This window comes from Alexandromys fortis, unplaced genomic scaffold (genome assembly GCF_014885135.2).
Source record: "Alexandromys fortis isolate MF-2015 unplaced genomic scaffold, M_Fortis_MF-2015_v1.1 scaffold_90, whole genome shotgun sequence".
Classification (NCBI taxonomy): domain Eukaryota; kingdom Metazoa; phylum Chordata; class Mammalia; order Rodentia; family Cricetidae; genus Alexandromys; species Alexandromys fortis.
In genome coordinates, this window is record NW_026067985.1 from 4,908,314 (window position 1) to 4,934,153 (window position 25,840).

The window sequence follows — 25,840 nt, forward strand, 5'->3', positions numbered from 1 at the left end:
GCTCTAACGGATGCAGGGAAGCCACCCGCGTGCTCGGGAAGGTTTCGGCAGGACCGGCAGGGTGGCTTTACTTTAATCTTTTCCTCGTAGTGCTGTTCCTTCTGCTTCAAGTGTACTTCTAGGTGCTGTGCTGAGACCTGAGCCTCCCGGTGTTTCTCCTCCAGCTCCTGGACACAAAAGAACAGTCAGTCAGGCATGCTCGGGGAAGGGAGCCAATGCACACGAGACAATCACAGGCAACACGACTGTCACGGCACTGCAGGTCACTGCAGACACTGCTCCCTCCAACACTAGACTGAGGCTCTAGACACACACACACACGTACACACAACAGCTGGTGGGCTGTGAGGCCGGATCAGTTGGTGTGACAGGTCAGACAGGGGCAGCGGCTCCACTTTACACAGAGAAATAAAGGCAACAAGGCAAGAGTCAAGAGTTCAGCATGGCACAGAGACCCTGACCACTGTCTTGAGACTTGGGCTATTTTCATTGTTAATGTTCATCAGCCTTAAATAAGAAAAGGGATTTTAACTTATTATGAAGATAAACAATACTTTGGGTCTTCCTCATTCATAAAAGCATTGCTCAAGAACCCGCGCTAACGTCACTATCAGCGTAAGTATAAAAATAACCGTGGCGTTTGGAGTGACCACTGCGTGAAACTATGCTTACACGAAGCAGTGCTAATGGGAAAGGCGATGAGAACGAAGACGCATGCGCACACAACACAGGAGCGAGAAGAGAAGCTGGAGCCAGCAAACAGACCAAGCTGAAGGTTCTCTTGCTTCTTTCATTGCTTTTTCTGCCTTTAAACAAAATTGTGATTCATTTGAAAATTACACCAACTTATTTGCCTGTGTATTTTAAACCGACCTCTTAGGAAGCACAGCATCCCGTTCACTCGCTAACAGACACGCTAAACACGGGCACCGTTGTTGCATCGGAACCTGGAGTCTGACCCCATTAGTTAACTACTGACATCAGAAGTCATTACTCCCAAGTTCTCTTCTCTTCATACTCCTGTGAAATTCTCTATGAAGTCAAAGCAATGATAAAGAATTTCGAAGAATGAGGAAATTATATGGGATATGCCCAGAAAACCGAAGGTGTGTGTGTGGGGGGGGGTACTTTGGGGAGTCACAGGCACACAACGGCTCGCAAGTCTGCAGCTACAGGCTTTGCTTTGAGGGCCGTTGAAATGCTCAGGCTCCAGACCAGGTGCACAAAACCCACTGCAATGTGCCAGATGCACCCCTGGGAAGCTGAGTGTAAACAGGGGTCCAATTAATAAAAACATTTCGCGGGCTTTGCGCATGTTCACGACAGGACTGCAGGCCTTTGACTGAAGCAGAGATGGTGCTGTAATGAGGCCCTGATCACCCCCTTGGAAACTTCTCCTCACAATGGCGAGCATTTTAAAGCAAGGACATTTTGGGACCTGCTTGCCAGCATCATCTCTATATGACAGCTCGATGGGTCGTTCTTGGCCCATGTCCCATATACCCTGCAGCCTGAGCACAGGGTTCTTGAGCAAGAGGCACGTTCGGCTAAAATGAAGGCACAGACGGTCACACACAAAGGCACTTGGGCAGGTGACAAGATACATTCAGATCAAGAAACTTTACTCTTTGGTTACAAGGCACTTGACAGTCATCTTTCCTCGGGTTCAGTCCTCATAAGATGGCACAGAAGTGGGAACAGAAATCTAAAAATCGGTTAAAAGAAAACCCAGCACTCAGACAGCTGAGCCTGTCGGCTACGTAAGTAGTAATTTACAGTCCAGCGTCCGAATGACACCTCGCTGCTTGGGCGGTTTGCATTTTTTGTTGTTGTTGTCATTTTTGAAAACGTGTCTTTTACTACACACATCAGAGCAACTCTTCCTTATGGCACGCAGCTACTGTGGTTCGCTGCTGCATTCCAGCCCCCGGAACAGTGCCTGGCACATAGTAGAAGCTCATTAAATATTTGTTGAATGAATGAATGAACACATCACCATTAAAGAGAGAAACACTTCGGAACCACAAGAGCTTAGCCCTTCGTTAACTGTTTTGTTAATCAGGGAAGGGGTAGCAGTGGCGGGACCTACCCTTACTCACAGTAAAACTCACATGCTGGACGAGAGTCGAGAGAGATTCTGATGACAGAACAGGAGATCGGGAGGGAGTAGACAACCACATCTGTATTGTGTGCAGACACACACACATACACACATAAATAGAAAGACTGGGAGGCAAAGCCAAACAATTTAACCGATCCCCCTTTCATCCTTTTGTTCAAGAACATCCTTACATTGCGGCTATACCCAGAGAAATCTTTCGGGTATTGAAGAGTTTGTATCAAGTGCTACACAAGCCCGTAAGCCAGCCAGCCTTGAGTTCATACAGCTGCGGGCACCTCGGCTCCCACGAATGAGGAAGAGAGAGATGAAGTGGCCCATTTACATCCCCACCTCCTTCTAGGGGCAAAAGGGGATTGTGCATGAACCCCAAGTCATCCCTAAGCCTCTTAAATATTGACATCCAACTTCTGCCCTTGGGAGCGAGATTTGAAGGTGCTGCCGCCCCCACTGCCAGGGCCTGGCCTGGGAGGTGCACCATCATATCTAGTCTCAGCCGCCCAAGCGCACATTCCCTGATTAAGTTAATTTGGTCATCAGTGCTGAAGGCAGACTCCGAATGATGACACACTTAAAAAAGGATGCTCCAGCGGAGGCCATGGGGTAAAGTACTCGTAAGAGCCAACCCGGCAGAGCCAGTGCGTGGGTGAAGAGCGAGCTGTGGCAGCTACTACTCCGAGAAAACAGTCCCTGTGACTCACTTCTTTCGCTTCTAAAAACAAGAATTGGGGCTTTGGTCTTAGAAGTCGAAAACCCAGTAGATTTTTGCACTGGTTTTGCCACATTAATGGCCAAACAAAACTCTGCTAAAGAGGAGAACAGCGGGTGGGGGAGGCGGGAGATAAATGCACGATTTCATTCTGTAAAACGCCAGGTGAGAGCACACAGAAAAATGACGGCAACGGCAAGGACAGGTCTGTCACCGGGCTGAAATGTCCCGTGCCGGCTTGTCCAGGCTCCCATGGGATGGCATTTGAGCCTTCTTGCCCCCTTCCCTTTGAGACCTCTAGCCTCTTATCTTTGAACTTTGCGACTTCCACTCCTGCTCACCAGAATTTTATCAGCCATCTGCTGGATCTGTTGGGACTTTGTCTGGATGTCGTCCTTCAGTCTGTTCTCTCTACGCTCCATGGTCTCTAGTCTCTTTACCTTGTTCTCCAGAGAGTGCCGGCGTTCCTGTAGGTCGTGAATCAATCAGAGAGTTTTAATGGAGCAACTGCTGTGGGCATACCACCTGCACCGAGGGAAAGAGCCCTCGAGAGGCAGGCACGCAAGTCTGGAAGAAAAAAATCTTGGGCACCTGAAGCAACGGCGAAGACGACAACTCTAGAATCTGGGTACTCAGCAGTGTGGATTATAAGAGTGCATTCATTCATTCAAATATTTACCAAGCACCTACTATCTGCAAAGTACCACACTAAGCATCATGTGAAATACAGAGAGGAAGGCGATGTCACTCTGCCCTTGGAAAACAAAGGACAAACAAACAAATACGATGTGGGTTAAGAGGGGGAGAATCACAGAGCAGACACAAAGGCAGGAAGGGGACATCTGAACGCACAGTTGAAGTATGGGATAAAGAGGCATGAGCTCTGGAGACACTGCAGGGCAGCTTGGAGTGAGGAGGGCAGAAGAAGACAGGGCGGGGGAGCAGGCCACTGACACACGACAATATTATGAAAGAGAAAGCTTGGGGGAAACACAGAGGTAGTCAAAAGGCAATGGGAGTTCCAAGGCAAGCCCAGACTGACCACCACTGCAAAGGCTGGGGACGTGCGAGTGAAAAGGAGCCAGCATTTGTGGGTCACATGGCTATTTCATAGGTCTCAGGTGCACCCAGCCTCAAGGGGTACACCTAAGATATATAGAGACCCTAAGTCGGGTAGTGATGGCACTCGAAAGGCAGAGTCAGGCGGATCTCTGTGAGTTCGAGGCCAACCTGGTCTACAAGAGCTAGTTCCAGGACAGGCTCCAAAGTTACAAAGAAACCCTGTCCTTAAACCGCCTCCCCACAAAAAAAAAAAAAAAAAAAAAAAAAAAAAAAAAAAAAAAAAAAAAAAAAAAAAAAAAAAAAAAAAAAAAAAAAAAAAAAAAAAAAGTATACAGAGACCCTCAAACACTGGGGATGAGGCAGGAGTACTTGGGGGTCCACGAATATTATCTTGTGTGAGTTAGGAGGGGAGAAGGAAAGACCTGAAGCTGGAGATCCGGAAACTGTTCCATCCGCTCAACTAGCTCTGGACCATGAGGAAGGGTACAGGGAGGGCAAAGAGGAGAGGAAGCTTGTGTGTATTTCACACAGGGGTCAGGGACTCGCTGCAGCACTGGGGTCACTCTGGACTTGAGGCACTGTTCACACACACGCTTGGGTTTCAGGACAACAGTGGGAGGCAGCAAGGAATGCAGGTGAGGACAGACCCCAGACAGCCGTGTCACATGAAGATTGTGGTGGGGAAGAGGAAAGACCAGGGGACAGACAGGACAGAGACACTGACTGTGTTACAATCAACTCTGAGACAATGAGGGAGGGCGGCAGAGAGGCAGAGACGGGCAAAGGGGCCTCACTTTGTACTCTCTATTTGTCTGCACTGTTTAAGTTTTGACAGTGAAAAGCCACTCAGATTTTCAGTATAATTATATAAATGATTTCAACAACAACAACAACAAAGAATCTGATGGGTAAAGGGCCCAAAACACAGGCCTGGAGTCGCCGACGAGGGTAACTGGCGAAGCCGTGGAGAACAGTCTGTTAGATCTGCATTGTGTTAGAAACAGCAAAACACGGGAAAGAAAAAGAAAACCACAGAGCAGCAGCCAGTGAGCCTAGAGAAAACAGAACCCAGAGCAGTCGAGAGGCCAGGGGGGAGCAGCAGGACCACCTGTCCAGGCATCGCTCACCTCAGAGCTGCTGAGGTAGGCGTGGAAGGGTTCTTCAGAGGAGAAAAAGTTTGGTCAAACAGGAACAGTGATGTTTCAGTTTCTTTGCCTCAGCACAACCAGGATCAAAGGCAAGGTCAGCTGGGGACAAATAGCTCGGGCTGAGGAAAGGGCCCTGCTCACCTCGGCTTCAACCAGCTTCTTTTTGATGCCTTCGGAAGAATCTTCTCGGTTGTGCAGCTTCTCCAGCTCCCTCTCGGCTCGCTCCTTGGCCTGGCGGATATTCTGCAGGAGCTCAGTGGCCTCTGTGCTCGCTTTTACAGCCTGGCAGGAGAAAGGGGGACAGGGCACTGATGTCTACATGGACTTGTGTGGGGGCAAAAAAACGAAAACAGAAAAAGCAGGTGATAGTGAGCACATCAGGGCCAGTCTTCAAAACCAGAGCATTCACTTACTGCATATCTTGTGTAAATTAGGTACACTCTTTTTTAATATCGCTGAGTTTGGAACAAGTCTCATAGTTAAAATTGATGTACTTCTTTTTCTTGGGATGACTGACAATCTTTTGTTTCTCCAATTCAATGCAATACAAAGAACCAAACAAAGAGGTACCCAGGATTAATCTGGTTCCTTCTGACTACTCTGCCTGTAGGAAACGATTTCAACAGGAAAACAAGGACAATGCTAGCCGAGTTATGACCTTTCAAGGACTGATAATAGTCTTGGGTCTGTGATAATCGGCAAGGTAAAAAGAAAGAAGGCCGAGCCTCTTAATTTTGTCATTTATTAACTTTGATTTGGATCTAACCTGCACTACAGCTTTTACAGCATTGTGGGTGACATCTGAATTTAGGAGACAAATTAAAATGTAAATGTATATATAATATTTACACATACATAGGATGCATGTGCATGGGTGTGTGTGCGTGCGTGTGTGTAAAGCATCCTCATATGTATCGCTTCAACTGTAATTTTAACAAGTGCAGCCAGTCAGCTGGTACGGGCCTGTGATCCCAACATCTGGAAGGAGGATAAATGAGTTCAGTGCCAGCCTGGACTGCATAGCAAAGCTCTGGTAAAAATTTTAAAAGTGGAAACTATAAGAAAACACCAATTCTAAGACCTGTAATATGCCAAATGGGAGCCAGTGGCCACAAGGGCTGCTGAGTTCTGAAATGAACAAGAACATTCTTTTTATTTTTTTAAAGCTAATTTTAATTATTTCAGTCAAATAACAAGAGACTCATTGGACAGAACAGCTGGAAGACAGATGTGTCGTCCGGCTACATCGAAGTGCTTAGTGACCTGGAAAAGGCTAAAACGGAAATGCGATGCGATTGCTGTGGTTTGCACAGTACGTTTTTTTAAAGAAGGAGGAACTGTCCTTATTAAACCAACCACCAAGCATGTGCATAGACAATCTGATGCAGAAACCATGTCCCAAACCACAGTCCCTCTGTCCGTCTGCTGGGCACTTCTGCGTTCAGCTAGAGAGGCTTTGAAAAGTGGAGAGCGAACCTTCCTTCCCGGTCCCCATCCCGGAAAATGGAGAGCCGTAAGGAAGATGCTAATCACCCCGTCACATCACAAGTGGACACAGCATCAGAGCACCATTGTGTGCACTTCCGGCATTTATCAATTATTCCCTAACAAGCTAAAGCACAATTGAAGCAGCGCCATTAGCACAAACTGTGCCAACATCTCCCCACACCCAGCACACACAACCACACCACGACACCAGGGAGCCATCACAGTCCCCAGAGAGCGCATCTGCCACAATCCTGGTGGAGGAGGAGCCAAGCTGTCCCTGCAAACGTGCAAAACGAGAGACCTCCCCTCCCAAGGCACTAGAAGCCACTTTTGGGTTTCTGTTCCCAGAGTCTCACACAAGTTTGGTTTTTAACATCCCAAAAGGAAAACTGAAATCCAGAAGCCTGATATCTAGGTGACAGTACACACGCCCTTCATCATCTTTAGTGCTGGTGACTGACAGCGTCTCTCTTCTTTACCATTCTGGGGTGAGGCGGACAAGGACTCAGGAATGGGGGAGCCCCCTCACGGGCCCCTCAGTGGAACTTACCTTTTCCAGCTTCTCCTGGAGCTCCTGGATTTTGAGCTGCTGTTCAGCATTGATCTACAATTAAAGCCGGGGAAAGAACAGAGCGATCAGAGCCTGCTCTTGCTACCTGCAGCGTGGTCCTATTTCCTCCAGGGTTCTGTGGCGCCTCTGGGGTTTGTTTTCTAGAACTTACTAGCATAGAACACTGGCCTGTCAGAGAAGCGTGGGTGTGTCCCAACATGAACTGCGGGGTGGACTATTGATTTCTGTTGGACTAGCAACATATATGAAGACAACATGGCCCAGTGCCTTAACACAAAGAAATTTACCAACTGCCTGGGTAGATGTTACCGTGGTGAAGTATGACCCCCCCACCCCCACCCCCACCCCCAAAAAGAGAGAGAGAGAGAGAGAGAGAGAGAGAGAGAGAGAGAGAGAGAGAGAGAGAGAGAAAGGGGAGGCTGCTTTAGCCAGGGATGGTGGCATGTGCCTGAAACCCCAGAACTTGAGAGATGGAGTCAGGAGGGCCAGGAATTTGGGGCATCCTCAGCTACACAGCGGGCGTGGGACTAGCCATGACTGCATAAAACTCTCTTAAAAAAAAAAAAAAAAAAAAAACCAGGGGCTGGAGAGATGGCTCAGTGGTTAAGAGCACTGACTGCTCTTCCAGAGGACCTGGGTTCAAGTCCTAGCACCCACATGCCAGCTGACAACTGTCTGTAACTCCAAGATCTGACATCCTCACACAGGCATACATGTAGCAAAACACAAATGCAAATAAAAGAAAAAGAAAAAAAGAAAATCCCAATGACTTTATAAAAGGAAAAAAAAAACAAAAACAAAAAACCATTAAAACAGAGGCACGAAGCATAGTGTATCAGTAATGGTACATGTCTGCATTCAATCCCCCTCACCAAAAAAATAAATAAACAAATAAAATATGATAGATTCATCAAGTCTCTACAAAAGTATTCTTATGTGGTAAGCAGTCACTGGTAATATTACAAAACCATTTGCCCCAAATAGTAAACCCAATCCCAGAAGACACACCTTCTCAAGTTTGGAGTACTCTCCCACTTCAGGCTTCCCTTGGTCCTTAGCCTGTAAGTAAAAAGATACAACATATTGGGAATCTCAACAACCCACGCACATCACCTGTTGTACTTCCTAGGTCTCTGTGATAACATTACAACAAACAATAATAATGTTATCTACAAATAAAGGGGAGTTTTCTAAAAAAAAAAAAAAAAAAAAAAAAGAACTCATTGTGTCTCCAACCTACACTCATTAAGCCAGCGTGGCCTTGCATCTTGTGAAGATCATCCAGGGCCGTGCCCCCAAAGTCCCCTCTTGGAGGGTGGCTGACTACCTTCATCAGTTTGTGCTGACATTCAGTGGCCTTCCGCTTGAATTCCTCAGCGGCAAGCCGAGACTCTCTCAGCTCGGATTCGTAGAGATCGCTGCGTCTCCGGGCGGACACGAGGTCCTCTTCCAATTGACTCATCATCAGCCTCATCTCTTCCACCTGAGCCTGATACTCCTAAAGAGCGGGCAGAGGACGGAAGGTGAAGCCTGGCGCTCCACAGCAGAGGGCGGGCAGTGAGACGGATGCAGATCAACCACAGGGGAAGGTGTACGTTGGAAGGAACGTGTCAAAGGACAGATGGGCAGACGGAGAAAGACGTGAGTGGAATGATCTAGAGACAGGAAAAACTGGGGGTGTTGCGGGGCGGGGAAGAGGGAAAGAATATTAAATTGTTTTAATGCAGGACACGTGTCTAGAGTAACCCCAGCAGGAACACACGTGCTGAATCGGAGAATGCCGAGCAAACAACCGCTCAGATTCAGAGAACCCCCAGGGATGAGCAGACGCGCGCGGAGAGAGCTGTCCTCTGAACGAAGATGAACTGCCTGTGTGCGTCTCCTCCAAGGTGCTTGTTTCTATAGATTTGTCCTTCGGACGCCACGTGGTCCTAACACAATTAGATATGGTACTAGCTTTGAGATTAACCTTTCAGACAGCACCAGAGGGTAATTGGAAACCTCGGAGGAAATCATCTGGGAAGGTGAAACTCATCATTGCCAGTTTCTCACCATTAATTTTTCTGGGCTCAAAACGGAAGGTTGAGCTTAGCATTGCTCCTGCAACGCAAGTCACCCTGAAATCTGAGGAGTCAAAAACACCGGACCGAGACAAAATAACTTGCCGGGGAAAAGAGATCTTTTCCCTGCAAGAAAAAATTATCTTCTTCCCTGAAGCAAAAGCCTTAAAATGATCCAAACAGTCCAATGTTTTCCAAAATGAATTTTAAAACCAAACCAGAACATTTGAATCAAGGCTTCCCACCACCTCCCCACCCACACACATTGAGATTTACCAGAAGAAACAGGCAACAGCCTTGAAAACTTAGGAGCCAAGTATAGCAAGGCTCTTCAATAGCAAAACCAAGGCTAAAGTATGATGCCCTGTCTAATAGGACCAGGGATAGGAGGTGGTAGGTAAAACATGAGAACAAGAAATTGAGCCAGCACTGTGGCATTCATAAACTCCAGTGACAGCTGCGAGGTGAGGCATCAACCACGACAGGGTGCTGGCTGCTGCGTTTTAATTCGGCAGATTACAACTTAATCTTTGATGATTTTGTTTCGTTGGAGACGGGACTCTACCTTTGTATGTGCTGGGTAAGTGCTCGACCACAGAACTACAGTACCAGCCACTTCTGGTCTCTCTCCTTCCCTCTGTGCGTGCGTGCGTGCGTGCGTGCGTGCGTGCGTGCGTGTGTGTGTGTGTGTGTGTGTGCATGCCTGTGTGATGCGCGCGACTCTGGAGGTCAGAAAGCAACTTTCCGTCTGTCCGTTCTCCCTCACATCACACGGGTGCTGGTTTCAAACTGAAGGCATCATACTTGAGAGGCAGCATTGTCTAACTACTGAGCCATCTGGCCTGGTCCAGTTTAGCCTTTGGTAACAGCAGGGTGTGAGGTGCCCGCTTGAGCTCACTGTAGCAGACACCGGGGAGGTATTGCAAACTCTGCAGAGTTCAGCTAGCAATGTAGGGGGAGCACGAGCCAGAACAGGGAGCACAACCCTTCCTCTCAGCCAGCAGTGCATTGTGTCTGAAGGCCAACCTTGGGATCATGGGCACATGGGTGTGCTGTGTAGAGAGCTTCAGACATCTGACCTGGGACACAGGTCATGGGTGAAAGGGCAGAGCCTTTACTCAGGTTTCCTTGAGATCCTCTTTATCTGGGGATAATTTATGACTTTCATGACTCTTGACCCTTCCATCCATCAGAAAAAAAAAGTGACACATGACACATGTCTGTAATGCCACTACTTTTAGGAGCTAGAAGCAGGGGAATCAGGAGTTCAAGATCATCCTCAGATACACAGCAAGTTAGACGCCAGTCTGGGCTACATGGGACCCTGTCACAGAAACACCAAAAAAAGCCCAACCCAAATACCATATTTTACATACATGTAAATACACATACATACACATAAATATACATTACACATATACACTCAAGTCATATTTTATATTACTAGACTTTAAGACCACATTCATATATTATTTGAATGTTAATATGATCCATAAAAGCAATACTTAAGACCTAACAGCTCAATTTTTAAAATTTAAATAAAAAAGGAGAAATTGAGCCAGGTGTGACGGCACACTGCTATAATCTGAGCACTTGGGAGACAGAGGCAGGAAGATCCTAAGTTGAAGGCCAGTCTGGGCTACAAATAATAGGAGATTAAAATATTTGAATATTATATGATATTTATTATTCCAAGTTATTTTCCCATGTCTGATACATCACTGTGCCACCTTAAAAGTACAGGGGTCCCCTGTCCCCAAGCCCGAATGTAAAAAGGAGCCTGCCAGCAGATAAGACCCTTCAAGGTGTGAAGACAGCAAAGTTCTAGAAGGTCTTTGGCATATTTTGTACTCAAACTTTTCCTTAAAAAAAAAAAAAAGTATGATATGACATATGTGTGCGTGCGCGTGGGCACTATGGTGGAAGTCAGAGGAAGCACGGAGGAGACCCGTCTTTCCTTCCACTGTGAGGTAGCAGGGCTCAGGATCAGACTTGATCTTTGTACCAGGTCTCTATACTCAGAGGCAAGCACCCTTATCCCCCAGGGCCATCTCGCCAGCCCTCAAACTCCCTTTTTGTTCTCGAACTTGTGAAGAAGATGTTTTTCCATTCCCTGTCCCCACCCTGCCTCCTCCATTTCCTGCCCCTCTCTGGCCCTGAAGTCCTGGCCAGCCACCACGACATTGCAGGAGGGTGCTGAGCATAGACCATGGGGTCTGTGTGCAGGAGCAGCAGAGAAAGCCGCTGTAGCTCAGCATGGAATGACTCTCAGGCACTGAGTTGAATGGGTCAGAACAGACAAACAGAAACAACTGTCCATCTTCAGCAAGCCTTCCAGAGGGAGCCTTGGGACTGTGTAGGAAGAGGCCCGCATGGTCCTGTTCCCTAAAAGTCTGGAGGGCACAAATGACTTCTGAGAACTGTCACTGTTTTGTGGTATTGGAGGCAAAGTACGAGAGGGGCCTGCTAGGCATACTCCAGAAGAAATAACTGGCTAAAAAGAGAAGGTTAAAACAAAAATGAGCAGAAACTCATCCGAAACCCATGAGAAACCAGTGTGCCAAAAACTAGTGTTTGCGTAGGCCTTAAAGGCATCCTTTGAGCCGGGCGGTGATGGCGCACGCCTTTAATCCCAGCACTTGGGAGGCAGAGGCAGGCGGATCCCAGCCTGGTCTACAAGAGCTAGTTCCAGGACAGGCTCCAAAACCACAGAGAAACCCTGTCTCGAAAAACCAAAAAAAAAAAAAAAAAAANAAAAAAAAAAAAAAAAAAAAAAGGCATCCTTTGTCTACAAACATCCCTTGCCTACCAAAAAAAAAAAGCCTTTTTAAACATATCCTTCTTTAATGAGAAGTAAAATCCAGAAACCGAAAAGTTTTCTCTGCCCCCATCGGAACTTTTGCCAGTCATCTGAAACTCCACATGCACGCCAGTTGTGAAGTGAATCACAAAAGATGGCTCTGAACTCAACCAACAGCACCAAGGTTTTCAAAATGTCCTGATTAATTCTCTTTCTGTGGAACGCATGGACACCAGCTGCTCCCTCTGGTGGCCAGAGACAGCTTTCATTTCCCCAGGATGTCCCCAAAATTAATTTCCAAGCACAATGAACTGACGGGAGATAAAGAACCCTACCTCCTGCAGCCTTCAGGATGAAAAAAAGAAAACCCATGCTGATAAAGGGGTGTGAGTCACCTGTCAAAGCACAAGTCTCAGGGCACGCGTGTGCCCTTTAGAGCCTCCCAAGGGTGCCGTGCAGAGATCTTATGACCCATCTGCAAAGTTCCCAGTGCATATTCACTTATGATGCTCTTACACAGCAAGAGGGTGTCAACCTGCCATTTAAGAAATATTGAAGCCGGGCTGTGGTGGCGCACGCCTTTTATCCCAGCACTCAGGAGGCAGAGGCAGGCGGATCTCTATGAGTTCGAGGACAGCCTGGTCTACAGAGAGAGTTCCAGGACAGTTACACAGAGACCCTCTCAAAAACAACAACAACAACAAAAAAAAACCACAAAAAACAACAACAAAAAAAAAACCCAACTTGAGGTGACAAGGAGAATATGAGATAATCCACTGATTTAAAGAATAGCTAACAAGTTGAGCTATCTGCAGGAATCTCTCTCATTGGAGCCATCCAGACGGCCACGTCCGCGCCACCCAGCGATGAGAATGCTCACTTCTATCAGTGTTCCCACTAGGTTTCCTGGAGTGAATGGGAGTTGCCTGGCAGCTGATAATTCAGCTCTCCAATCACTCCTTTCCCTCTCTTCATTAAAGCTTCTATTTACAGTGTCTTCAGAAGACAGAAAAAAATCCAAGCTATAAAGAAAACAATGAGGCGATACAAAAATGAGCCTCTCAAGAGCAAGCCCTGTTAGTAAGGCGGGGGGCTGTTTAAAGGTCTCCGTTCTGTTCTCTTCTGGAAACTCGGGGGAGTGGGATTGTGTACCCAGATTTGTTATGTTAATTCTGACTGGGGTGTGTCCACGAGTGTGTGAATGTGTAACTGAATGATCATGGTCTCTTGACAATGGAAAGTACTTCTGAAAAGCTATAAAAAATACCGAATTCTTTTGGGACCATCCAAAGAAGAGGTTGGTAAACTTCTGGTAAAAAGTCAGAGTAAGAAGTTTTGGCTTTATAGAAACACACTCTGAAAATCCCTCGCTTTTGCCTCTGTGGTATCAAAGTCACGATAAATAAAATGAGCACGGTTGTGTCCCAGTAAATCTTTAGGCAAACTGAAATTTGATGAATTTTTCAAAATTACATGCCACAAAATATTCTTTTTCTCTTTTGCCTGGTCATTTAAGGACACAAAAGTCACTTTTGGTCTAAGAGCCACAGAAAGTATGTAGGAGGCCAGACCTGTCTGCTCACTGTATTCTTTATTAGAAGCGGTAGCTATTATGGGTTGAGGCCTTCGGAGAAGCTAAAGACTCCACGTGGTCGCCTGCCTTTCTCTATGCTTCCACCCTTTATTCTGGCAACCTCTGCCTCTCAGGCATGCTGCTGTCAACTGCAGGGCCACTGGGCTCTGAGGGAGCGGTCATACCTGCTCCTTGATCTCTTGGAGCTTCCGGCTCTGCTCTCTGATGTCATGGAGAAGCTGCAGGGCTTTGTCATCCTCCTGGGACACCTCCATCCGTGCTTGCTCCAGACTTCGCTTTAAGCTCTGCAGAAAGCAAAGGTTTTAATAGGGATGCCCGTGGGTCGTGCTCTGGCTGAAGAGCTTCATCAGGACAGCTGCAAGCTGCTCCGACGACACCGGCATGGTTTCGAGCGACAGACCAGAGCCGACACCTCCAAGTGGTTGCTGATTCCATTTTTCCGCCCTGTAAAAGCCACTTGGTGGAAGAAACGTCATCGAAAGCTCACAACCTTACGGGCCGAGCCTGAAACTCTACCAGCTAGTAGCCTGGCGTCATCTACCTATCCTGGCAGATACTTACGTGTATAGTCAGGACTGAAAACCAGTAAGATCCTGTGTCTCTTACAACCACCACCTCCATGACTATCTAGTGTATTCCAGACTCTCAAGGGCATACGTCTGTTTCAAAGAAGCAACCGTACATGGCCTATGCGGCTGCCATTTCAGAGTCCAGTAGACTGTCTGTCTCCTGACTAGCCTCCGAGATGCCTATCACCCATCCGCTCCCCTCTGTGCTCCAGTGGCACTGACAGAGACATCTGAGAGACAGATGGAGAACTTCACCCACCACTGAGAGGTAGCCAAGTCTGGAACACAAACATCGCAGTTATTTGTAATCAGCCACATGCCCATAGATTTCCTCTCCCATGTGTGAAAAATCAAAGACTTTATAAATGTGTGATTCAACCTCTTAAGATGGTTGAACTGGGCACATCAGAGAAACACCTGAATGAAAAATTCCACGAGACAATGGAGAAGACAGTCTACGCTTGTGAAGGAAAGGGAAAAAAATGGAGCTGTATGAGAAATAATGACAGAGGGTCTGGATCTCAAGGGCTGAATTTCCCCGGCACTACCGTGCTTCTAATTGAATAAAAAAATTGATTTCCAACAGATTCAAATTATGTTTTCTGGTACAGATTTGGGAGTTTAGTCCTCAGAGCTGATCACGTTGACACAGCGTAGACCAGAGAGGTTGGGGCAGGAGATGTCAGAAGTCTCTGCAGAAGGCTTTAGTGACAGCTGACTCCCATCTCCAGGACCTGTGGTGCCCAGCAGCCAGCACGGGCTTTTTGTTGAAAACCGGTTCCTTCCTAGGGACCTCGCACCTCACTCCTGCAATCTTTGCTACCCTGTCTGACTCTACGCTCTGCCATTGGCTGTGATGTGCCTCATGGAGCTGTCATGAAACAGGATGAGACACACACAACAGGAAGTGCCGCCTCCGAGGGAAGGGGGGCTTTGGGGAAGGCTCACACTGCATTCTGTGATGTAGGTGGCAAGGTCCTGCTCCAGGAGGGATCTCTGAGTCTCAGAGGCCTTCAGTTCCACCTCCTTCTGACTAAGCACAGCCTCCACCTCTGACACTCTCCGATGTAACCGGGTCATTTCCTGCTCCATCTGAAATAAACACACGGATGGGTTAAAAGGGCCCAAGGAGGTTTCGTGGGAGCAAGCACATCTCAAGCAGGCCCCTAGGCCACCTGGTGGTCTGGGGTCGGGGGGAGGGGTTACCGCTAATTCGCCAAGAGCTGGGATGGAAATACCATTGCTTCTTCGCCCAGGAGCACACAGTTCTTCAAAAAGACAGTCACCAAACGCTAGGTCACGCCTGTCATCCAAGTCCCGCTTCGCACGATCACTTCTCTAACCCACTTAGCAAAAGAGCCACCATCATTTTCACCTTTTTTTTTTTTGGTATTGGTTTGGCTTACACAGATGTCACTTTAATTTTATATTTTATCCTAAATCCATCTTGATCCCCCCCATCTCCTTGCAAAGGTCTAGAGGAAAGATCCAGAACAAGGCTGAGGGATAATTATTCGTCTGCACTCTTAGGAGTCCCACACAAGCAGTGGTTTTTATTAAGTTTTCAGAGAGTTGCCTCTGGGCAGGAACAGTGAGTATTAAGAGACGTTGAGCATAATCAACACAGTGGCCGCCGTGACACAGGCAGGAGTTTAAAAGACTAGGAAGAGAGACTTCGCCTCAATCCGAGCAGATGGGATGCATCTCAGCCACAGGTGAGGACCCAGGCCACCTGCTGGAAGAAGCAGACATCGGGCTGGGTCATGCTGAGACACAGGCTGTTTTAAATCCAGGGTCTCCTCTGGTTAAGATTTAAAGGATTTATGGCAAAGTCTAGGCCCGAATTCATCTCCCTCTGAGCTGCTGGAGGTGCGGCTTCAGCGAGGGATCAGGAGGCTCAGTGCCAGCCGTGGCCCCCGGCGGGTCCCTTGGCATATATTGGCGGGAGGATCCTGGAGCAAGGACGGAGGCCGGCTGCGGAGATAAATACCTTGTGACACTTGTCCTGTGAGTCTTGCAGCTCTTTGCTTTTGATGAGAAGTTTCTTTTCCATGGAGCTAGTCTTGGCAGGGGAGTCCAGACCCGACACAACAGACCTAAATATAAACATAATAATTAAAAAAAAAAAAAAAGTCAAATGGTATGCCCGTCAGCCCGGGAGCTGTGTTCAGACACTGCATCAGAAATGGCAGACGTGCCCGCATTCTGCAGCGGAGCTGGCTCAAGCATTTTCTAGCAGCATTAAAACCACGCACTGGGCAAGGAAGTAGAAGGAAGCAAGGGCTGTGGCAGGTAGACTTGGTGCAGAGTCAAGGGAACCTGGAGCCAAAACTGGCTTCTGGGAGCCCTGGTTTGCGCAGCTGTCCAGTGGAATGATGAGAACAGAACTTGTCACACATGAAAGTGTGAGCATTCACCGCACAGCCTTAGGCCTGTGTTACTCCCTTCACTGACACACTCGACAGGTACAGCTTCAACACTCACTGTGCCACCGGCACATAGTAGAGTGCACATGACACACGGGGTCCCCGCTCCTCCCAAAGCTGATGCTCCAGGGAGAGCAGACAGAATGCACCGGGAAGGTTCAGAAACAAAAGGCTTACGGCTGAGAGAGACTTGAGAGGAGGAACAAGGATGTGGTCTGATGACACAGTAGAATGAGAGAGGCTGGGGACGAGAGGAAGTGTGACCCAGGAGGGCTTCTTAGAGAAGGTGGCATTTGAGACCTGAAGGATAAGAAGGTTCTAGATACAAAAGGATCTAACAGGAAGGAAGCAGCGGAGACAGGGGATGGCAGCCAGGCTGGCCCTGAGGCAGGACAGACATGACCGAGCGGTGTGTTGTAACAACACACTATGAAGTCTGTCTGTTCCCCCACAAGCTAGCCAGTTCCATTCTGTTGTGTTTGCTGTGAACAGCCCATGCTTATGATGATGAGCCAAATGGCGTGCTCACTCCCTTCCCCCAAATGCCGTCGTCCAATCCAGAAGCTACAAAGACCACACATGAACACTCAGTAGCTGCGATTAAGTTAATGATCTTGAAATGCAGAGATTATCCTGGATTACCCGAAAAGTTCAATATCCTCCCCACAGAAGTCCTCATAAGATAGAAACAGAGGTGTGGGGGACAGAAAGCCAAGCACAGAGGCAGGGCGCAGGGCCAGAGATCTGAACACGCTACACAACTGGCTTACAAGATGCAGAGGCAGGCTAGGACTTAGAATCCCCAGGGCCCACATAAAGCGCAGCACAGAAGTGTGTATGGGTAACTCAGTGTTCTACAGCAAGGTAGGGGACAGAGCCAAGAAACTCCTTGGAAGTTCCCAGGTCTATGGAGAGCAAAGTAAGCGGCCTATCTCAAACTAGGTAAAAAGCAAGGACCAACAACCAAAGTTGTACCCTGTCCTCCACACAGGTGTCATGATGCACAAGTGCGTGCGCGCGTGCGCGCGCACACACACACACACACACACACACACACACACACACACCATACACAAACATAAAGATAGGGAGCCACCAAATCACAAATGGGCAGACCCTAGCAGCTGGATAAGATAAGAAGGCTAATTTTCCTCAAAGCCCACAGGCAGAGTACAACCTCATTTAGGCTGTCTTGAGCCAAAAGAAACTCACATGGAACTTCGAACTCCCAGAACTGTGAGATAGTGACTGTGTGTTCTTCCACGCCTCTGGGCCTGTGCTGACTTGTTACAGCACCAGTGTGAAACTCATACACTCACCCAGCTGGGACGTACCTGGTGCTCTCTGAAAGCTAGACATGTTTTAATTCTTTATTCCCCACAACTCACTGAGGAAGACACAACCTATTATCCTCATGTTACACATGAAGAAAGTGAAGCACACAGAGATTAAAGAACCTGCTGGTTGTTGATAAATGGTTTCTGTTAGTCTACAGGAAGCGAGAGACTGAAAGGCTGGCTACCCCTGATGTCGCGCTTAGGAAACATTATAAAAATTGCATGACAAGCTATGTAGGGAGTGGACTAGAAGGGCTCTCTCACACATGTGCGGGTGTCCTGGGGCTAACTAGGGATGGGCATGAGAATGAGTATCTTGGTGGGGGTTTAAACACTGGGTGAAGGAAAAAAGTCAAGGCCATAGCAAGCAACCGTTCTTATGCATAGAGGGACATGGTGGTGCCCACTGCTGCCCACAGTCCCTCTTTGTTGCCTTGGTAACAGGACTGCAGGAGCTGCTTACTGATGAGCACTCGGGGTCTTCCCAGCAGGCGCAAGTTCTGTTTTCTGGTGCCCCAGACTACTTCTCGGCCTAAAAGAGATCAGCCCCCTGCAGCAATGTGGAACACCTCTCTGCTACAGCTGCCAACCTAGTGACAGGGTGTGAGACAGCTCTCTGGATGCAACAACAGGAGTCAGGCCGCACTGGGTACAATCTGACCCATCACTTCCAAGCTGTGTGGCCTCCCTAACCTCAGCTGCCGCACCTGTAAAATGGGTAATTCTCAAATCACCCCAGAGTCAGCACAGCAATCAAATGAGGTAGCGCACGTTGAGCCCCAAGCACAGCCCTGGCACACACAAATGCCAACCATTACTATGACTGGTGCCATTTTTATTATGATCCCTACAACTCTGGAAATAGCTCGTGCCTCACAGGCCTAAAACAGTTGCTTGAAATGGTAACACTCAGGGGGCTGAGCGTGCTGTGCGCTATTGTTCACATCAAGACAAACAAGGATTATTCATAGAAATGGGCAACAAGGATTAAAACCCAGAAATAAATCTTTTTAAAACTCTCACATTGAGCTAGAAATTTTAACACTTCTCACAAGCCTATATACTAGCCAAAATACACACAGACACACACACACACTTGCGCACACACGCACGCACGCACGCACTTTCTTCCTGTCTTCACAGGGATTGCTTGGGATGGCCTTGATTTCCCTCATCCCTGACTGTACTTTGGTGGGCAGGTTTGAGACAAGTCCCAGGCCACCTGAGCAGGCAGAGACGGCCCCTGGTCCTGTAGTAATCGAGGGTCACCCACACATCACAAAGGGACACACACAGGATGTATATCAGGGACGACACACAGGCCACAGTTCTTACTGGCACCCCTTAGACAAACTACTGCATGGGTTTTCTGATACGGAGTGGGATGTGGCTCACAAAACTCAACGACACATGGAGGGCGGGCTCCAGTGTAGCTTGATGTGGAACATTCGCTGCTGTGGGTACAAAACAGATTGCTTATTCACCAAAAACGAAAGAAAGAAAAGGCGCTTCTAGGCCGCTGGTTAATGGGTCCGGGAGGAGAAGAGGAGCGCTCACGGGAGACAATGCAGCCGTCACCCCAGGTCCACTCGCCCACTCTGCTATTTTGATGCCTGACAAACGCTCACATTTAAGAGTTCTAAGTACGGCAATTAAGAGCTCTTCAGAATAAATATGCTAAAGAAGCCTCTTTTTTAAAGAATAAATAAAAATCACATCTAAAAAAAAAAAGAAAAAACTCCTGTAGGAATGCTGCAACTAAACTCAGCCTATGGCAACATCTGCGGATGGAGGGCAAGGGTCAGGGAAGCTTTGGGCAGCTTCCTGTACCCTGACCCATCACCCGGAGGTGGCATGCTTGTAGCCAAGGCTGGGGGGGGGGGGGCAAGGCCAGTTCAATCTGGGCAGGAACTAAGGGCTCGGCCTGACAGTGTCATCTTCGTTAAATCCCATGATGACTTGGAAGGACAGTCAGGATTGGAAGCTAAGGAGAAGAGCGTGCGTGGCTTCAAGTCGAGGCTTCCCAGTACGGCCAGCCTGGGCGTCTACTCCCCTGTGGCACTTTGGTTATGTGAGGACAGCACCGTGTGTTCCTCCCTGAGTGGGAACTCAGCTCTCAACTCAGGACAAGTGCAAGTGTTAGACAATGATTAAGAACAGCATTCCAGCCGGGCGGTGGTGGCGCAGCCTTTAATCCCAGCACTTGGGAGGCAGGGGCAGGCGGATCTCTGTGAGTTCGAGGCCAGCCTGGTCTAAAGAGCGGGTTCCAGGGCAGGCTCCAAAGCTACAGAGAAACCCTGTCTCTGAAAAATTAAAAAAAAAAAAATCAAAAAACAGCATTCCGTATCATTTAATGTGCCCGTTGCTTTAGGTATGTAGCATGTGTACATGTGTGCACCATGAGGCACATGTGTAGAACAGAGACAACTTGAGGGAATTGGCATTTTCCTTCCACCACGTGGGTTCCCACAACTGAAGTCATGCTTATCTACCAGCTGAGCTTGCTTCTTTAAGACAGAGTCTCCCTGTGTAGCATAGGCTGGCCTCGAACTCATGATCCTTCTATTTCAGCCCGCAAAGGGTGGGATTATAAGATGCCCAACTTTGCACATTCATTTAATTACAGCATCTCCATGGTTTTTTTTTTTTTTTTTTTTTCGAGACAGGATTTCTCCGTATCTTTTTTGGTTCCTGTCCTGGAACTAGCTCTTCTAGACCAGGCTGGCCTCGAATTCACAGAGATCCGCCTGCCTCTGCCTCCCGAGTGCTGGGATTAAAGGCATGCACCACCACCGCCCGGCCTCCATGGGTTTCTAAGGGGAAAAAAGTAGAGCCAGGTATAGCTCAAAACCCTTACATGCAACTAAGGTAATTCAGCTCACAGTCCCCGTGACAAGCTCCAACAGAAACTGTTTAAAGAGTTTTTTAAATTTGTGTGTGTGAGTGTTTTGCCTGAGAGAGTCTATGTGTACCAAGAACACGCAGAAGCAGAAAGAGGCCAGGAGAGAGCGAGCATCAGGTCTCACGGAGCTGGGGTGAGAAGCAGTTGTAAACACCATGTGGGTGCTGGGGACCAAACCTGGGTCCTCTGCAAAAGCAGCAAGTGTTCTTAGTCATGGAGCCCACTCCCCAGCCCCCAAATATGCATTTCTCAACGCAGCAGATCCACATGCCCCAGCAGCCATTCCGAAACATCAGCACAATCCATTGTCTCTAAGACGCCACTAGCCACCTTTCTGACTTGCAGCGAATGCTGTTTCCTGAAACTGACCATAATGTGAACGAACCTTAGCTCGAGAGGCCTCATCCAAGCTCACCTGAGAGCAATCAAACCATTCACACAGCTCTGTTGTTCAAACAGGTCATGGGTCTAAGGTCTTCCCAAAATTCATGCGTGGCAATATCTAAAGGTTATATTGTTGAAGGAAAGTTAAAAACGAAATGAGATCACGCCTCTACAAAGTTCTTTATCAAAATTCTGAGGCCATAGTATATGCCTGTGGCCCAGAACCGCAGGAAGAAGGGAGGAAATCAGACATATATGCAATAAAACACTCAACATAGAGTAAATTTCATTTTTAAAGAAAGTTAATCCTCTCAAGCCCAACGGCCTTCCCATGTATATTCCAGGATACATTTGGTGATATTTAGAATGTTCTTTCATCTTAATGGCGGGGGTGGGGTGGGGGTAGAAGGTGCATTGAAGGAGAAGTTGGGATGGGGGGCATGTTGAAGGTGGGGGCATGTTGGGGACAGGGTGGGGGTCAGGGAGGGCTGGGGGGGGACAGGAGAGGAAGTGTGTGTATGTGTGTGTGTGCCTTATTAACATTCCGCACGAGGAAGCTAGAGACACCGCTCAACAATCTATAGCATACAGGAGGGACCTGGAGGAGTTACTCAGCCAACAGCACAGCGCCGAGCTGAGAAACCCTTGTGTGGAGGCTGTAAGGGAAGGAAAGTCTCCATTCCGCACCTCAGGAACCATCCAGGAGGAAATGTCCTGAGTAGCGTGTTCTTGGTGCAGGCCCCTTGCAGACCTGACTCCCCACAGACCACAGACCTGTGAGCTGGGCATTCTATCCTCACGGCACTGGAGTCATCAAGAACTGATCTTACAGTCCCTACACATACTGATCCTATGTGTGAGAGGGCCAGCCAGTTAAAAGTAGAGGGGTCTACAATCGATGGTTGTGAGTTCAAATATCAACTCAACTTCTTCAGGGCTGGACAGCAATAGATGAACCCAGACAGGACTGAGGATGTTCGGAGGGGCAAAGCCATAGAGGAAAGAGAGGAGTGGGCTGTACAGAATAAGGTGACCTCTATCTATCCATGTGATGCTGAGCGTGAGCTCAAAACAGTCTAGGAACCCAAAAGCGTCCATGAGCCATGTTGGTCCACAGCCACCCCCAGACACAGTTCAGCCCACACACACAAAAGCAACTCTCCTTCCAGTGCTCGATGGCTGGGGGGCAGGGGACCGTTAAACGAGAAACAGGAACGATGTCGGAAGTCCAGGCAGTTGGTGCTCTGGATTAGCTGGGACGCAGCACAATGAAGACACTAATAAAAGGCCACGCAGCCTGCCCACGCAGCTCTTGCCTACTCTCCCGGCCACGTCTTGGATGCACAGCCAGTTGCCCCCATGGAGAGGAGCGGCTCCTCTGAGCAGCGGGTGCATGCAGTCGCCCGCCCACACACAGCACTGCTGTCTCTTCCAGCGCAGAGCCAAGTTTGGGTTTTCCTTTTTTTCCCCCAGCTTCTATTTTTCTAGAAAATTTTACTCTGAAATCAACATCTCTTCCTGATATATACATCTGCTTTATAATTACAGAGACCCAAGGAGTATCGAGAGAGAGGATGGCACAAGACAGAGAAAGTGGGAACTGCCAGCACCTCTACAGTCGAGAGAACGTTTGCTTAACATATTACATTTGACCCCAAAACTGTTTTACATGGAACCTCTACATTTAAGAAAAAATAATAAAATTCAGTTTTACCAATGACATGCCTATAAATAACCCATATAACTTAGAAAAATCCAGTAGAGCTATTAACAGAATATTCCATATCTAATGAGAATACAGTACTTCTACCCCACAAAGCAGACCGTGGACTAGGTCAACGCTAACCTCCAGGCCTAGACTCTTGCGTGAGAATCAAGCCATCCGCCTGCTTCACTAGGAAGCCGTCCCCTGCCTGAAGAACCCATCACCCCATCACTGACCAGGTCGCATGTGCTTCAGGGACAGGCAAGTGTGGAGACTCAGTGTTGAAGCCGGATTCGTGGAAATTAGTTCAGCCGAGAGCCTCACCTTAATCGTGGCCAACAGCACTAGAAATACATGTAACCACAAGCTGCGGCGTGGTGCAAGAGAATTTAAAACCCAGCAGCCTTCTGCTTCCAAAAATACGCTGGCTTTTAAGATTGTACATTCTGAAATTTATGAACTAACTTTATAAGCCCATTTTAAGATAGACAGTGGTGTCCATAGCAAGCCCTTGGAAATGTGAAAAATGCCACTGTCCTGGAGAGCTGCAGACTCTTGCCTGGCTTTGGAGTGATACACACACACACACACACACACACACACACACACACAAATATCGCCAATGGGTTCCAGATGAGTGGGAAACGATTGCTCTAGAATGATTAATAGGAAGCTCAAAAATCATTTATCAAAGCTCTCACTAGTCATAAAAACATAGCCAGGCACGCGATTTCTTCAATACCATTCCCGGGCTCTGTGAGTGCCTCGTTTTGAGAACTTTGTTGACATATCCCCACCACTTCTCTGAGTGACCACAACCGCCTAATTAATCCCTCCTGAATTTACCTCTCATCCCCTCTACCATCTACCCTCCAACAAGAGGCAGAGAGATTTACCACGCTCCTACTCAAAATCCTACCAAACCTTCCTACTCAATGTAATCCCATGCTTTAAGTCCAGGCTCTTGACCTCAACCAAGACCACACCGCCCAAGGAGCTGGGAGCTCCAGCTCTCCAAGGCTCTGATAGGTTTGCTGATGGCTGGGCCCTCAGGAGTGTGGTCCTGGCTTCAAAGTCTTCTTTCTCTCTACCAGAAATAACCTTCCACGTGCCACTGAGAACTAACTCTCTGACAGATCCTACTCCTGTAGTAGGGATTTGTGCCTCCTCATTCTCACTGTTGAAGCCTCGCTGTCTGGAAAGTACGTGACACACAGTAGGCTAGCAAGACTTTGCTGAGTGGATGACGGAATGACGGCGTGTCCACCTGTACCGCCAGGACACGACTCTAGTGAAGAGAGCCCCACTGCCACGCCCAGCCTAGAGCGGAGCTCAGTGCCTCACAGGACCTCAGAGTAGACTCACAGACCAGCTCACGGGAGGTCGGAAGTGTCACCTCAGGTGACTCAACCTTCTCCAGCAAACTCCTAGTGCTCATGTTAGGGAGACCCCTCCTGGGGTGTCTAAATTGGCCATGCCACTTTGGTCCCCATTTTGGTCTGATTTCTAGAGAGCCTTTGCCACCATCTGAATCTGTCTCTTGTGTATGGTGACTTCCTGGGGACAGGGATGCTATCTGCTCTATTCACATTTATGTCTGTAAACCTAGAACTGTGGCTCTGTTGGGTTAGTGAATGAATGAATGGTGTGTGGGCATCAGGCAGGTACAATATATAGATCACCATGGAGAAAAGAATCCAAAGTGAGAACTTCCATGCAGGGTCAGGGTTGTGCAGAAAGCTTTCCGGCCCCCACATCAGAGATGACATGCTCGGTCCTGGGGCAGCAGCATCTACCATAACACACACCCATCTGGGGGACATGCAAGTGTCCAAGAGGAGGAGGGAACAGATGACACCTTTGCTGGGGACAGAGCATGAGGCCCAGGCTCACCATAACTGCATCTTGGCAAGAGTGCTTTATGGGAAATTCAGGCTTAACTGATGTGCCACAGACTGTTAAGGGTAAAAAAAAAAAACTGGATGCAGATATTAGAGCACCCAGCAGGCACCCCACACGCGACTGGATTCTCTCAATGGACAGAAACCAGTGAAAAGTCTTTATGAGGAGGAAACTGGGGAGAGGGGAGAAGCAAGAGCAGCTGGCTCCATCTGCACACCTCACTAACAACAGGCAAGAACACCTGCTCTGCTGCAGGCAGGAACGGTGAGACTCGCACCTAGCAGACAGAGCAAGCGGAATCTGAAAGAAGTTAAATGCCCCGTTTATAAAACTGCCAAGGGGTGGATCCTGGATACAAACCCCTGCCTGTCTGGTCCTCAAGTCTGGACTTTTCACGGGGGTGCTATAGCTAGTCTCCCCAATAAGGAATCTTCTCATGAGCTCTAAAGCTAAGGGTGGGCTGTGTAAGCCTGGGGGAGAGGGGGACGCAGGCTCGGTAATCCCCAGCTTTACTATCTAAACAGGACGGAGAGTACTGAGCTAGGTGACCCTTGAGACTGTGTGGGTTACCCCTCCAAAAAGTTGTTCCTTAACCCTGACTGTTTAGACAAATGCATCATTCTTACATGAACTAGCAGCCATGACCATTAGAGGTTCAAGTACGGAGGTCCTCAGGTCCCCAGACATGGGACAGGTCTTAGATCTGTGTCAGACTTCAAAGCAACTTCCTTGAGTCTCGGTGTCTATCATGTGTACTATGGTGAGGCTGTGAGACAATGCATGGAAAGTCCTTAGGATAAAAAGTTCTAGGCCCACCGAAAGTACTCAGCAGACGCTGTGTACTCTGAGCAGAAGGAATCAGTACAACCCTGACCACTTTAGTCTAACTCAATTTAAAGTCAATTTAAAGTCTGACCTGCTGAGGCGAAGCCCTGTTTGGGGCAAAAGGAAGACAAGGCCCTGTCTGTCCTCAGTGAGCCCTGGGCAATTTGGCCAGACATAGGGACAATAGAAGGTAGGACTGGGAGCACAAGCTAGGGTCTTGGCACAGTGAGCTTGAATGT

General features: G+C 48.1%; 1 protein-coding gene across 12 annotated transcripts in view; it reads right to left on the reverse strand.

The window, feature by feature from the left end:
• The window catches only part of Cit (citron rho-interacting serine/threonine kinase), a 175,807-nt gene that overhangs the window by 71,308 nt on the left and 78,659 nt on the right, over positions 1–25,840 (reverse strand). For 8 of the 12 annotated variants that reach the window (XM_050159011.1, XM_050159015.1, XM_050159014.1 and 5 more), the window contains 9 exons: positions 16,111–16,216; positions 15,069–15,212; positions 13,716–13,835; positions 8,338–8,595; positions 8,106–8,156; positions 7,077–7,130; positions 5,180–5,320; positions 3,170–3,295; positions 72–167 (listed from right to left, as the gene is read on the reverse strand). In XM_050159011.1, coding sequence (XP_050014968.1) covers positions 72–167; positions 3,170–3,295; positions 5,180–5,320; positions 7,077–7,130; positions 8,106–8,156; positions 8,338–8,595; positions 13,716–13,835; positions 15,069–15,212; positions 16,111–16,216 — 1,096 coding nt within the window. The remainder of the gene's footprint in view (positions 1–71; positions 168–3,169; positions 3,296–5,179; positions 5,321–7,076; positions 7,131–8,105; positions 8,157–8,337; positions 8,596–13,715; positions 13,836–15,068; positions 15,213–16,110; positions 16,217–25,840) is intronic. The other 4 variants (XM_050159019.1, XM_050159018.1, XM_050159017.1 and 1 more) reach the window with 1 other exon arrangement.